The 14,395-nt window shown below is 35.1% G+C and overlaps 3 protein-coding genes across 3 annotated transcripts; 2 read left to right on the top strand and 1 right to left on the bottom strand.

Annotated features, from left to right (window-relative positions):
- The first annotated feature begins 1,765 nt into the window (after nucleotides 1–1,765).
- LBD25 (LOB domain-containing protein 25) lies at nucleotides 1,766–3,753 on the top strand. The gene is made up of 2 exons (XM_086240173.1): nucleotides 1,766–1,969; nucleotides 3,154–3,753. The coding sequence occupies exon 2, from the start codon at nucleotides 3,174–3,176 to the stop codon at nucleotides 3,666–3,668; it is 495 nt and encodes a 164-aa protein (XP_086096299.1). The 5' UTR covers nucleotides 1,766–1,969; nucleotides 3,154–3,173; the 3' UTR covers nucleotides 3,669–3,753.
- A 3,835-nt stretch (nucleotides 3,754–7,588) lies between these two features.
- On the top strand, nucleotides 7,589–8,104 carry LOC147288788 (oleosin Cor a 12-like). Its single transcript, XM_086240163.1, has one exon. The coding sequence runs from the start codon at nucleotides 7,589–7,591 to the stop codon at nucleotides 8,102–8,104; it is 516 nt and encodes a 171-aa protein (XP_086096289.1).
- Nucleotides 8,105–8,459: 355 nt separating this feature from the next.
- On the bottom strand, nucleotides 8,460–12,825 carry LOC147288787 (Transducin/WD40 repeat-like superfamily protein). Its single transcript, XM_086240162.1, has 10 exons — nucleotides 12,707–12,825; nucleotides 12,273–12,373; nucleotides 11,620–11,729; nucleotides 11,467–11,533; nucleotides 10,508–10,607; nucleotides 10,284–10,400; nucleotides 10,062–10,199; nucleotides 9,748–9,829; nucleotides 9,619–9,668; nucleotides 8,460–8,915 (listed from the first exon to the last, which is right to left on the bottom strand). Exons 1-10 carry the CDS (start codon nucleotides 12,779–12,781, stop codon nucleotides 8,736–8,738), a joined length of 1,020 nt encoding a protein of 339 aa, XP_086096288.1. The 5' UTR covers nucleotides 12,782–12,825; the 3' UTR covers nucleotides 8,460–8,735.
- Nucleotides 12,826–14,395: the final 1,570 nt, after the last annotated feature.

Raw genomic sequence — 14,395 nt, 5'->3', positions numbered from 1 at the left:
AATATTATAGCATTATATATTTCATATGACACGATTGTCCCATCGAAAAATCTCAATCTCCCTTAAACACTAATTGCATGGTCATTATAATTTCACCTCAAATACTAATCACTTGTCCAACGTCAGATTTTGATTGGCCCTTTAAATTAAATTTATATTGTCCCTAACTTAATTATACAACATGTGTACCCTTTGATATACATTAGCTAGAGTCAGAACTCTATGTATATATACATATATATGCGCATTAATTACATGCAAGTTATGGCAAATTGTCAGGTAGGTAGTGTGCAGGAAGAATTGAGATGGGTAGGCCCGACAAGATTTAATTATTTGGTTTTCGTCCTTATTGTTTCAGCGGATTTGTCTGTAATATAATGGAAAAATTTACACGTACTGGCGCCACAGAGTGTGCATATATATTTGCAGCTTATCGATTACTGAATTCAATAATAGAAGCAAACAGTAGTACTAGCTAGTAGTGAAAGCTTTCACTTCTCAGCAATTTATGTAATATATATATACAGGCCTTCTAATAAGGGATTTCTCATTTAGTGTTAAATGAGAGATCACCCTGTGTGGCCCATACGAGTTGTTTTGTGTTAATCCAAATCGTCCATTTTTTACATCTCCATTGATAGATCATCTTTGCAAAAAATCAGCCAAATCGGAAATCGTTTAGCCGTTTATTTAAGCGGTCAAAGTTTAAAACAAATAGACGAACAACAAATTCTTCTATAAATACCTAAACTTTGACCGCTTAATTGAACGGTTAAACGATTTCCAATTTGTCTGATTTTTTGTATGGATGATTTATCAATGAAGATGCAAAAAATGGACGATTCGAATTAATACAAAACGACTCGTGTGGGCCCCATAAGATGATCCCTCATTTAACACTAAATGAGAAACCTTTATTGAAAGAGTCCTCTATATATATATGTATATGTATACCGCCCAGAACACAATAATACCTAAACCCATTTCAATTCACACAGTTTTTTGAACCCGGCCTGATTAATTAAGTGGGGTACTAAGGCCAATTAGTGGTGTGTGTGTGTGCGCACACACAGATCGATCGATAATCATATATGTGCTCTATTAATATTCTTGACCACATTGGGTGATCATGTAACAACTAGCTAGCTTAATTTATACAGAATATCAATACTCATTAATTGGAGTGCTATTTTCCATCAGGGTTTTTTTTTGGATAAGCATAATTAATTTGTTGGCCTAATGGAATGTGATCTATATAGGATTATCACTTATCGTGAGCAAATTAAATTACAATACGTACTTAAACTAATTAATTAGTTATTAATCTAGTAGTATATATTTTTTTTTTCTAAATATTGAAAAAATCTAAAATTTGAATTCCCCTTTCCTAATTCCCAAAAAAATTACAAGATTTAATTTGTTCGATCCAATATACAATTAATAGAGCTTAATATATATATATATATATAAATTTGAAATTAATTAAATATTGTTGTTTTAATGTCAACATTGCAATATTTGATAGGACATATATGAGAACAAATTAACTAGATAATTAGGGAAAGTTTCACATTAATCAGCCAATTAATTTTCTTGAACAGTATTGATTGATAATATTATTATAAAGGCAGTGTCATACTCATCCCTTTTTTTCCCTTGTAGGTTTGTAGCCCCATGATGGTTTATTGCACAACACTCTTGTCTTTTGCTTTTCCATGCCCTCCCCCCACTGAAAATGCTCTTTGCCTCCCTTCTCACTCATCATCTTTCCTTACCTTTTTTCACTGTGCTTGCAACAGCTTTCTCTCTAGCTCTGTCCTGCAACTAGGGTTTCTTCTTTGAACTTTCACATTCCAACAGTGTTACAAAGCCAAGAATATTTGTTACTGCAACTTCGACCTCTTTTTTCTTGGGGGAACCAAAGAAGAGATCTTGAAATTAAGAGTTTACTCAAAAGGAGAAACTTGAGGTAATCAATTATATATTTATATGTTATTTTTATTTTTCATCTGCTATATATCTGATTAAATAATTTATGAGAAAATTAGGGTAATTAAGTATAAAAACAGCCTCTTAAATATTAATTTGAATGTATGTCTATCATTTTTCTGGTGAAAATTAATTCAACTGCTCGACTATTGAAGGGTTATTTGATTCAGGGCATTAGGGTTGTGGAATAATAGTAGAAGGTGGACTGATCGAAAGGAAGGGAGGAGATCAGGACTAACTAACAATTAATATATTAATTAATTTGATTAAATTTAAGATCAACTACATATATACGAAATTCAAGAGAATCTGAAAGCAGGAAATTTTATGTACTTGATTTTAATTTCTTGCCTCGATCACTTGGAATTAATACCAGATCTTATTTTAAAACTTTTATGGGGTTTTGGGTCATTATTTAAGAAGCAATATTCAAGGCACGCAGTAGCTATCTAGTGTTTGCAAATTCAAGAAAGACTGCCTAATTGTCTGGCAAAAAAGTAAAAGAAGTGTGAAATCAAACAAGATAGCATATATTTGGTTTTTGATCAGTCGGCAAGTATATTATATACATGTAAGTTAGTATACTAGTAGTACACGTGCTCATGTGTAAACCCTAGTTGTGTACGTAGTTCTGACTTCTGAATCATATATATCTCCAAATTGAATACGAAATTAAAAGGTTTTCTAGTTCGGCATGATGATTCTCAGTTTATTCAAGAACTCAAACCTTTTTCCTTTTTGCAAAGGAAGACATAAAAAAAGAGATATCAAGAGTATGTTGGACTCTGGTGCCGACATTCACAATGCAGCTAAAACATGGAGTACGTATTTGAACGCTCAAGTACGGGCGTTTGAATGCCCCGTATTGTTTTTGGGTATTTGCAGTGTGGATGTCCGCAATAAACAATTATTTTTCAAGATTATTAGTATATATATATATATATACATTTAATGGTTTAGTGATGATTTGTAACTTTAGTGTGATAGAGTATTTTTTTTCTTTTGTTGTAGGGAAAAATACTTTTTACTATACACAGATCATGACTTATCAGTGATGAGAGAAACAGTAAATATAAGTTTTGAGTGTTTTACTCTCAGTTATGTGGTAGACCTTCTCAATTTGTGAACCAAATTGAAAAGATAAATTATGATTTGATGCAGTAGTACTGGAGTGGAGATATATTATGGCTTCGTCTAGTAGTTATTCAAATTCTCCATGTGCTGCGTGCAAGTTCTTGAGGAGAAAATGCATTTCGGATTGCATATTTGCTCCATACTTCCCACCGGAGGAGCCACAGAAGTTTGCAAATGTTCACAAGATATTTGGAGCAAGCAATGTGAGTAAGCTTCTGAACGAAGTGCTCCCCCATCAGAGAGAAGATGCAGTGAACTCTCTGGCCTACGAAGCGGAGGCGCGGATAAAAGATCCGGTGTATGGATGCGTTGGCGCCATCTCAGTCCTCCAAAGGCAAGTCATTCGCCTCCAGAAGGAACTCGACGCCACCAATGCTGATTTGATTCGCTATGCCTGCAGCTGCTCCAATAATAATGAAAATATCACACATTCATCCCCAATTCGAAGGACTAATAACTATATGGCTCATGGAGGAGGGTCTGGTGCTCATAATTCCACTCTTTATTTTCCTTCTCCATGGAATACTGGTGGTCAGGGAAATTAATTATATATAACTATGTGTCCTCCCGGCCATGATTATTTTTAGGGGAGATGGAGGACCTGGATTTAATTTTTAGGGTTACATGCATATTTACATTTTGTTGGGTTCTCCTGGTATCTAGTGATTCTAGTATATATAGTGTAGAAATAGTCTTCGATCTAGCTTTTATGTATTTTATGGAACTCTCTCCTTTGCTACATGTATATATCATCATTGAAAGCATTTCCTATTGCTGGACTGAAGCTAGCTCTGATTAGAGCTAGGTTGATTGTTTGTTTGACTAATTTAATCTTGTGCTTGTGCCCTTAATTAGCTAGAATTTGGTTTATTGGATATCATAATTAGAATATGTATATCTGTTCATTCCATTAAATGTAATTCTAATTTTGTTGCCTTTCTTTGGAATTGTTTGCTATAATTTATTGGAATGAACCTTAATTATAAATTGTATAAACAAATACAACATATGTTAAATCCACTATTATTATTCAGAGTTCAGTTTCACTAGTACTAGTATTCGTTTGAATTGTCTAGCTAGCTAAGATGAAAGAAGAGTTTAACAAATATATACAATATTGTTTTCCATGTTCATATATGTGAAAAACATGATATATTAATTAATTAGAAAACTGTGGTTGAAATTAATAGTCTAACAATAGTTTAACAAGAGATCGAAACATATATATATATATATATATGCATTACCCAACATTATAATATGTGTTAGAGTGATATATTTTTATACTTTTTTGTGAGAGTGATTTTTATTAATTAAGTTGGTGCCTGCGGCTTATTGACTCGATCGTGTTCTCTCCTTTCCATGTTTTAGAACAATAGTTGCTTTGCAGTGACTTGGTTGGTGTACGTGCGGCAAACTGATGATCGACCTTGCTTGCTCGAATAGCTTAATTTGTCTGGTAATCACAATGAAAGGCCGGGTAGTATACATTAAAAGAAACATGATCGATCGAGTCTCATCGATAGATCCAGTAATACTACATATAATGTGGGCTCCATATTCCTTTTCCTTTTCCTTTCATGCATGCAATGAATCTGCAGCAGGGCCTAAGTGGGAACAGATGAAAATTTGTGGATGTGGGTTGTGTGATTCTCATTGCTTTTTGTGCGTCAATCTTCATATATAATATATATATATATGCTGCTTCTATCTTACAACTTGTCTGCTGCTTTTATGTATAGTACTGCACTGCAGAATCTGTTTTTTTTCAAGGACAGATACAAGTGGCAGCACTGTAAATATGTTGACTTCTTGCCACACATAAAATATTTTAATTAATCCTTTTATATATATATATATATATGTATGTATATGGGTCCCAGGTAAACTATAAAAAATTGTATCATCAACCTTTGCATGCACATATATAATTTGAGTTTAACATAGTAAATAATACATTAGGGACTTATTAAATTTAAAAATCTCATTTCGTATCCGAAACGATGACCTACGTACTTTGCTTGTGAATTTCAGGTCCTCTTCATCATAACACAGTAGTACTGTCACTGTCTGAATTAGGTACAGTAGTAATTAAGTTGCACAGTATGTGATGTCGATGCCTATGAATTCATAAGATCCACAAAAAGGGATTGTTGCCCATGTGATGAAGGGTACCTGCACCTACACTGCCGGACCCATATAGCATATACATTACATATATTGGTACTGTTAATTAATTTGGATTTTTACCCTTGTCTTCCTTTTATCATGTCCCTTAATTCGGACATTTGAGATATCTGTCAAGTATATATAGCCAAAATGCACTCAGACTCCGACAACTGCTTTCTGCATATAAATTAAATTTAAAGGAGTATATTCTTATAACTAGCTACAGCTAGACTCCGATGATCGATCTTGATTCTCCTCTTGGACAAATATAGATTCTTCAAAACAATTTATGTATGTCACGTGCACATATATACAGTACTAGTATATGGATCGATGTGGCTCATTACTCATATATATATGTTGATTATATATTATATATAGCACAATATATATATAGGAAAGATGACTTAACATAAGCTAGCTAGTTTGATTCATGAATCAAACAACTGAACAACTGAAGCTATAGTTTGATGAAGAGACAATGAAATTGGAGTAAAATGACATGAAAAGATCCCCATTCTCTCTTTTAGCAATGCAGAAAGGAGCACGCGTAACAGAAAATAGTGTCTGTCAAAATGTCCTAATCCATCGGTTCGTAGCAAAGTCCAAGTCGTAGGTCATGTCTATCACTCTGCAAAATTTGGGCCACCACCAACCGCCCAAAAAGGTGACCCAAAAGGCCAAATTAATATCCCTCAAAGTTGCAATCTCATCTCTTTGACTGATTAGACCTGCCTCAAAGCCTCAGGCTCCCAGTGACCTTCACATTGTCACAACTTCACATGCCCAGTGAACAGGATCAGAGGACCCTGCTGTCTAACACCTAGCCATGTCGACCAAAACAAAACAACTAATTAGCTTTGCCGTCAAAATCGGTGGTCATGGAAAAATTATTTAATTAGCCATGTCGACCAAAAGAAAACAACTAATTAGCTTTGCCGTCAAAACTGGTGGTCATGGAAAAATTATTCATTGTAACCAATACACCGCCAAAGTGCTATAATTGATATATCATCAAGTGATGTAATTAATTTAATGTGTTATAATATGGGTGGATGTTATTAATATTATATCCTATTAATATAAATATATTGTCTAATAATACCATTACATGCTGGATTTGTTACATTTATCACGTATCAGTATATCGATTACATCAAATAATTTTTTATGGTCATGAGGGCATGTAGGTGAATGAGGCAATTTTTTCGGGTCCTTTTTTTTTTAGAAATTATTGTGTGTGACCTAACACCACGTGACATGATGATGTAGTATTACAAATCTACTTAAATTATAACACGTGTATAATTATTAATTTTTAAAACCTTAAATCCTAAAAAATACCCTTAAAATCATACACATGTCATAATCTAAGTGAATTGATAACTCCACATCATCATGCCACATATATTGCGGTCATATACAATAATTTTTTTTTTTTTTTTATATATTCATATGATATGTTAAGCCCAAATAATATATATGAACAGTTAATGTTCCATTTTCATAGTTGTCTCGATTCTTTAGAATTTCAAGACCAGTCCTGTGTGTCATGGAATAACATCTTATTTTTTGGAGTGTCAAAAACTTAAAATCTATTCCTTGGCAAAAAAAAAAACCTTAAAATCTATTTAGCTTTATGACGTCATTAATCATTAGTAAATAGTGTTGAAATTTACGAAAAAATACACAATATACACACACACCTATGGTAGGCTTCAAAAGAATCGTTCTCGCCCCATTATGAAAAAAGGCCTTGTCAAGTCAATGGACTTGGGCCTCAATTTGTATGAATAAAAACCAGCAATGATTATGGGCCTTGATGGCAGACCTGGGCTTGTTAACTCTTAACGTTTGTGGACTTACAGATCCATCAAAAATAGAAAAAAAAGAGATTCGGCGGTCATGGCATAGCAGTATAGCACACAAAGACAACTCCATGGCAACGTACACCCGTTGATAAGCAGCCAACCAGCCAATTTTGCAGAAGCGCATGCGAAATGTGGCAACAAAGATTCCTTCACAGAAAGCCACCTCAATTTCCGAATTTAAACGTTTCTCAGTAAATTTTTGGTTGAGTTCCCAAAACAGGCACTGAAACTTGTTCCCCATGCAAGGCCCCAACTCACCCATCCCAGACGTACGTGTCACCACCTTAAACCCTCGAACCTTCTATAAAACATCACCACCTTACACATCTCTCTCACGTCCATTACCATTTACGTACCCAACTCTCTCTCTCTAGAAAATAAGAAGGAAAAACACATTTCTTACGCTCAAAGTAGTCTAGCTAGCAATGGCCGACCGTGCTCAGCCACACCAGGTCCAAGTCCGCCCACAGCAACGTTATGAAATTCATCATCGCGAGGGTGGTGGTCCCAACACCCTCCTTCCTCAACATGGTCCATCAACCGGCACAGTCCTCGCGGTCATAACCCTACTTCCTGTTGGTGGGACCCTGCTGGCTCTTGCTGGGTTGACACTCTTAGGGACCATTGTTGGGCTTCTTGTTACGACACCACTCTTCATCATCTGCAGCCCAGTTCTTGTCCCTGCTGCAATTGTTGTTGGGCTGGCGGTTACGGGTTTTATAACTTCCGGCGCTTTTGGGCTGACTGGGCTGTCATCTCTGTCTTGGGTCACCAATTACCTGCGGCGGGCCACTGGGTCGTTGCCGGAGCAGCTAGACCACGCAAAGTGGCGCGCGGCGGATATGGCGGAGTTTGTGGGCCAGAAGACCAAGGAGGTGGGCCAGGACATCCAGAGTAAGGCCCAAGAAGGAAAAAGGTCAACCGGACATGAAAGTCGTTGAAGTGGAGTTTAGAGGATGTATATGAGAAGTGAAAGGGAAATAATGGAACCACTGTTGTTGGGCTTTTTCTATAAATGTTGATGTTTGCTTCATAGGTGTACCGTGTACGTACGTAGTGAGTGCTTTGTGTTCGCGAATTTAGTCACAATTTGAGAGGTCGAAGAATTTGGATCGGGTAGAATGTGGTTGTTCCTTACTGTGTGTTTACATTCTTGTGTTTAAACTTTAAATCTTGTGTACGTACGTATGTCCTTAATGTATGCAAATATGCATTTGTGCACAATGTCTCTCTCTCTCTCTCTCTCTCTCTCTCTCTCTCTCTCTCTCTCTCTCTCTCTCTCAAATTCAGAAGGCAACAAGAAACCACACATCAAAAAATATAAATAAATTAAATGAGAAACATTATGTTTTCTTCTAAAATGTTGCTAATAACACCATTACTTTTGTCAAGAAAAACAATCACATTAACATTTTTTTTTTAGTGTGTACATAAAGTTTAAACTCATTTGCAGAAGCTAGATTGCTCTGGCCTAAAATTACAAAACAATGCCAATACAACTTTGACTTGTGTGATTGGCAGCAGATGAAATCCGTTTGCAGATGGTGTGGTCATTAAGAGAAACCCAGGGGTTCACTGAGAAGGATGCTCGAATTCAGCCCCAGCAGCTTGGGTGTCCATGTTAACAGGATCGGCGTTTGAGTCGTTAGGTATCCAAAACGTGAGAACAGTCGATGCAGCAGCAAACATGGCCCTGCGAGGAGCCCACTTCAAGCACGATGGCACTCCAATGTGGCTGTTCCAGCTTGCCACCTACATATGCGAAATACCAATTATTGGACATTCAACATTGCATTTGTGATCTCATGATAAATAGTAAGCACTCAATTACTGTAAATGGGCATGTTGTTCTGTTTCGAAGCATATACAATTAAGGACAACAATGAAATGAATCAACCAGCTGAATCAACATGATACAATTTTTATCATAATTAGATGACCAAGCAAAACTGAGTTTTCTTAAAGCAGTAGAGAGTTCTTGCTAAGCTTGTTTATCTCATAATTAGATGTTCTACAACTTTCATCTATCCTTGTGTTGTAGTTACTCACTGAGGAATCACCAAGATATGCACCTTTTCTTTTCTTGTTGGGTGCAATAGTAAACGATCCATATCTATAATGGTCAGCACAGTTGTTCAGGGTTCTAGAGGACCATGAAACGCTATGTAATTAGTGTTTAGATGAGCACTGAAAGGGTAGTAACTAGAGGCATCATAACATGATATAAGTACGCAAGCAGCTAAGCAATTAAGATGCTTTTGGTGTTACATTCTTTTCTTCTTTGGAGAAGAGAGAGAGGGGGGGCATAGGCAGGGGGAGGGAACAGGGGACGTAGAAGGTCATTCTATTAAATAGTATGCCACAACCATGCACCAAATCGGAGCAGATAAGTAAGTATTCATCATGACTAGCATCCAAAACATTCATCATAAGCAGATTTCAAATAAATTGATACCTCATTTCGCCTGTTGATGCTCCAGGCATGTAAATTTCCATCTCCAGAGCCTTTGACAAAGATAAAAAATAAACAATCAGAACATAGATAAGATGCCACATTGTCACTGGTCGTGTAAAATACATATACCTGACACCACATACTGGCCGTCTGGGGTAAAAGTTGCCTCTATAATCGTATTCGGAGATGGTTCCAAACTGTACCCACAACGCTGCACAGGGGAAAGTTCTACACTGTTATACATATGCCTAGAGAATGAATCAGATATTGTAGGCTTACTTGGATTGGAAAACCAGCAGAGGCTTTTCAGAGGAGTGTGTATGTGTGTGTGTGTGTGCGTGCGTGTAAGAGAGAGAGAGAGAGAGAGAGAGAGAGATCTCAAAACAAAGATGCCTACACAGGGAAGCACCCAAATACAAAATAATCTAAACAGGAAAGAACACCTTCTCTCCTCCATATGCGTCCAGAACATAGATGTTGTTGTTTGTGGTTGTCAAGAGCATTGATTTGCCATCACTGCTAAATTTGATGTCACAAACTTCAGCTGTATCTCCACCAACTAAAAAGGTGTCAAACGGACCCTAATTAGGAAAATTTTAGTTAAATTCATGATATGAAAATTCATAATAAAGCCAATAGAAAGTTAGTACTTCATAGATTATAACCTTGTCATACGAACGTGAATCAAACAATTTAATAGCACCCCCTTCCATTGCCACAGCAAAAACAAGACCTTGTTGGTCATAGGCAACTGTAGGTCTACCACGTAGATGTAAAATTCCCTGTAAGCATCAATTGTATATTGCCTTCAGAACTGCATCTCAAGTTATCTGGGTTACTTTTCTAAATTCAGCCTACATTTATCATGTATGTATTAAAACCAACCTACCTGGCAGGCATTTACGCGAAGATCCCATATTCTGACGCTGTGGTCCAATGAACCAGACATGAAGCTATCATTGATTGGAGACATACAGAGGGATACAATTCTACAGCAGCAATTAATAGAAATAATAAGAAAAACAACCTTTCTAAAAGAGAAAATAATGATAAAAGGTAACAACTCATGACCATTGACAATTTTATTGTTGGGATGTCTAATTTTAAGATGGAAATGGCAGACAATATACGGAAGAAAAAGAAATGAGGATCGAAGATAAGACCTTATGGCTGAGAACATTAATAGAAGTAATAAGTAAAACAACCTTTCAAAAAGAGAAAATAATGATAAAAGGTAACAACTCATCAGCACTGATACTTTTATTGTTGCGCTGTCTAATTTTCAAATGGAAATGGCAAACAATAGAAGGAAGAAAAAGAAATGAGGGTTGGGGATAAGACCTTATCACTTTACTTATCAAACTCGGGAAGAGTAGGTGAGTGTGTGTGTGTCTGTGTGAGAACCCACGTGTGTTTGTGTGCATGCATATGCATCATAATCACAAAACTGAAAAGCTCAGGTAATTTTGCAACGTTTCAGACAAACTTCAGAACATGAATTAACCGCTGAGTAGGTGAGTGTGTCTGTGTCTGTGTGAGAACCCACGTGTGTTTGTGTGCATGCATATGCATCATAATCACAAAACTGAAAAGCTCAGGTAATATATGCAACGTTTCAGACAAACTTCAGAACATGAATTAACCGCTGTGGCCTAGCAAACAGACTTACATTCTGATTCTTCTTGAATCAATCATTTTCTAAAGTGAACTTCAGCAAAAGGTACAGACCCTATTGCCCTAATGTACAATTAATGACAATAAGAATTTTCATTTTATAAACAGAAAACAAGTGTTCCAATCATGTATTCTGCTTATTACTAAAGTACCAAAAGGTCATAGGATCTAAACCTCTCTTTATGCCCTTTGAAGTAGCGAAGGCAACGATTATCATACATTGACAGATACCGCAGTGATTCTGCTAAAGAAACAGTCAGCATCAATTCTCAAATAATATCACAGGAATTATAAGTAAAAAAATCAATGACACGCTAAAAAACTTGCCTCCGGTAGAATCTAAATTGTATCTTGAAGAGCAAATAACAGAGCTTGGGTGATGGGTAAAGCATATCTGATCGGCTCCATGTTTCTTATGATATGTGGTCTTTAGCAACCTGGAGTTAATGAAAAAATGTAAAAAAACAATAATAATCAATACAGTTCCCAGTCATTGCCTTATTGGTTTCTATGAGCAACATCTATAAAACATAAATTTCTTATAAAGGAAAGAACTTCACAGTGGCAAGCAAGTAATTACAGTCAGTCCACACACATAGACATTCTCGAACGGTTAATATGAATAAAGTCTCACTACAACAAATCAGGTAATATGGCAGAGAGCAAACTTAGATACAGCATGCCATTGATAACAGCAGTTTAGCACAGCGATGCGATTAAAGTATTAAACCAGTCCACTTATATTACTAAGATTCACGCAGACCAACATTCAACTCCAAATGAACGAATAAGCATCTCTTCAATTGACAACAACAGAGTCCAACATTAAAACACAAAACCGTCTCGATCAAATTCAAATTTATGTTCCCGTATACTATACAACTTCATCCATATGTGTGTGTATACAATATATGTATGTATACAGCTATAGTCGATTTATAGCAATGTAAGCAGCTTCAATCTGGTAAGAGTGAACTTACTTAGCAGTTGCAATGTCATAGAGTCGCACCGAATCATCCTCGCTAGCCGTGACTAGTAAATCATCCTTGCGATGAAAATCAAGTGAATTTATCTTCCCTCCCTGAAAATTTGATAGTGACTCGTGGTCAGAACCTCTACAATTCACTTAAGCCGACTAGTTAGACTTTTAAATTCAAACCCTCAATTGTTAAACTATTTCTTCCGATAAAGATTAATCTATTGATTCGTGAAATTACTCACTCGTATATGAACAAATACAATCACAATAATTGAACTATAATTCCAAACCAAAGCAACACCAGCCTGAATGCTTATCAAACTTTAAATAGCAGACTGAATTGACAACGAATAAAATTTGTGTTTGGCAGAAAATTGCAGTCACTGATTATATGATTGCTAGAAGAACAAAATTAGCAGAGGAACTGAAGCATACGAAGTCTGAGAAGACGGCTCCAATAGCCATGCTGCGCAGCGTTTCATCGTCGAGCTCTGTCATCGACGTCTGCATCCTTGTAAATGGAGTCTCGCTTGAGCCACCTCTTAGAGAGTGGAAAGAGCACAGTGTTTACAGAATGAAAATTGTTTATAAATGTCTGAAAAAAGGAAAACGAACAGAAAATAAAAGAAACGAAAAAAGAGTTCGTTTGTTGGGCTATGAAAACGGGCCAGGAGGCCCAGGACAATGCAAACGGGCTCTAGCAACGATACTCAACTTTTTTTTTTCTTCTTTGTGAATTTTGGGAAAAAAATAATGATGGGACAAAAAAATATGTCAAGAGGAAAGAAAAGGTAATTTCATGAAAAAAATAAATTATGGGGTTTTAAAAAAAAAAACAAAAAATAAGGGGATAACTAAATAATAAGAATAATGCTATACTTACCACATTTCTTATACCACATTCTTATACCATCACACGTGTCATTACTTTATTGGACAGAGTTTTTCTTTTTCTTTTTGGGTTTTTATTTTTATTTTTTAGTATCCAATGTATGAATGCCATGTAAGTTGCCACATAAGGTGGTATGAAATTATGGTATAAAAATGTGGTATATCTAGCACTACTGAAATAATAATTCAGGCGCATATCAATAAACTAGAAGTCGTTGGCCTCGCTTAATTTTGTGGTGAAGTTATAGAATGAGAAGAGGAGAGAGATAAGAAAAGAAATAAAATATATATGAGGGAGAATAAAAGGGGAGGAATGGTCAACCGGCCGGTGGGTTAGTGGGGCATCTAATATAGGGCTGGGTAAAAATATCGAAATATCGATATCGTACCGATTTTTATACAGAAAATACTGACAAATTCGGTAACGGTACTGTTTACAAAATCCAGTACTGACGGTATACTGATACCGACCGTATATTGAAAAAATATAATTAAAATAATTCATTTTTATACATTTCTATATTATACTGGTGTACCCTAAATATAAAATACTTAGTATTACCTTTCTATATAATTTATAATTTTATATAATACATTTATAATTTTCTATAATTTATATCAAACATATATAAATTTATAAACCCTAAACCTATAACATATTAGCTTATATGTTTTTTAATTTATATAATACATTTTTATATAAAAACTAATTAAAAGTACCATAAACCCTAATATTATACTAAATTATAAACCCTATATAGTATATGTATATGATATCTCATACTAAATTACTAATTTATATACCCTAATAGTCTAATACTATAAATTTATAATTCATAGATTCATAGTTGGTTACTTAGAGTTTGGTATATAATATATAATATAATACTATAATATGGTATAATATGGTATAGTATAGTATAAACTGTATAATATGATAATAATAGTAATTTAGTATATTGTATAATATGATATAATATAGTAAAATATGGTATAATATATTATTATTAGTATATGGTATTAGCCATTTAGCCTAACGGCCCTATTAGGTATATGACCTATACCATATACCCTAAAGTTTAAAAGATGATATAAATTAAAAAACATGTAAACTATTAAGTTATTGACTATATACTATAAATTATAAAAAACATATGTAATAAAAATAAAAAACTCCAAACCCCAATTGAAATTTGAAACCCCAAAATACCCTAAACCTTAAACGAAACCCCA

Source organism: Dryas octopetala, chromosome 4, assembly GCF_963921425.1.
Source record: "Dryas octopetala chromosome 4, drDryOcto1.1, whole genome shotgun sequence".
Taxonomy (NCBI): domain Eukaryota; kingdom Viridiplantae; phylum Streptophyta; class Magnoliopsida; order Rosales; family Rosaceae; genus Dryas; species Dryas octopetala.
The sequence above is the reverse complement of the archived record's forward strand: the minus strand, read 5'-3'. Positions and strand labels throughout refer to the sequence as shown.

What these genes read in the sequence shown, in the direction of transcription:
- LBD25 (XM_086240173.1), top strand. Translation starts at nt 3,174, where the DNA reads ATGGCTTCGTCTAGTAGTTATTCAAATTCTCCATGTGCTGCGTGCAAG.
- LOC147288788 (XM_086240163.1), top strand. Translation starts at nt 7,589, where the DNA reads ATGGCCGACCGTGCTCAGCCACACCAGGTCCAAGTCCGCCCACAGCAA.
- LOC147288787 (XM_086240162.1), bottom strand. Translation starts at nt 12,781, where the DNA reads ATGCAGACGTCGATGACAGAGCTCGACGATGAAACGCTGCGCAGCATG. An exon ending in GAGCCGTCTTCTCAGACTTC is followed by an intron (nt 12,374 to 12,706) that starts GTATGCTTCAGT and finishes TCAAATTTTCAG; the next exon opens with GGAGGGAAGATAAATTCACT. An exon ending in TTCAAAGGGCATAAAGAGAG is followed by an intron (nt 10,608 to 11,466) that starts GTTTAGATCCTA and finishes TTGCTGCTGTAG; the next exon opens with AATTGTATCCCTCTGTATGT.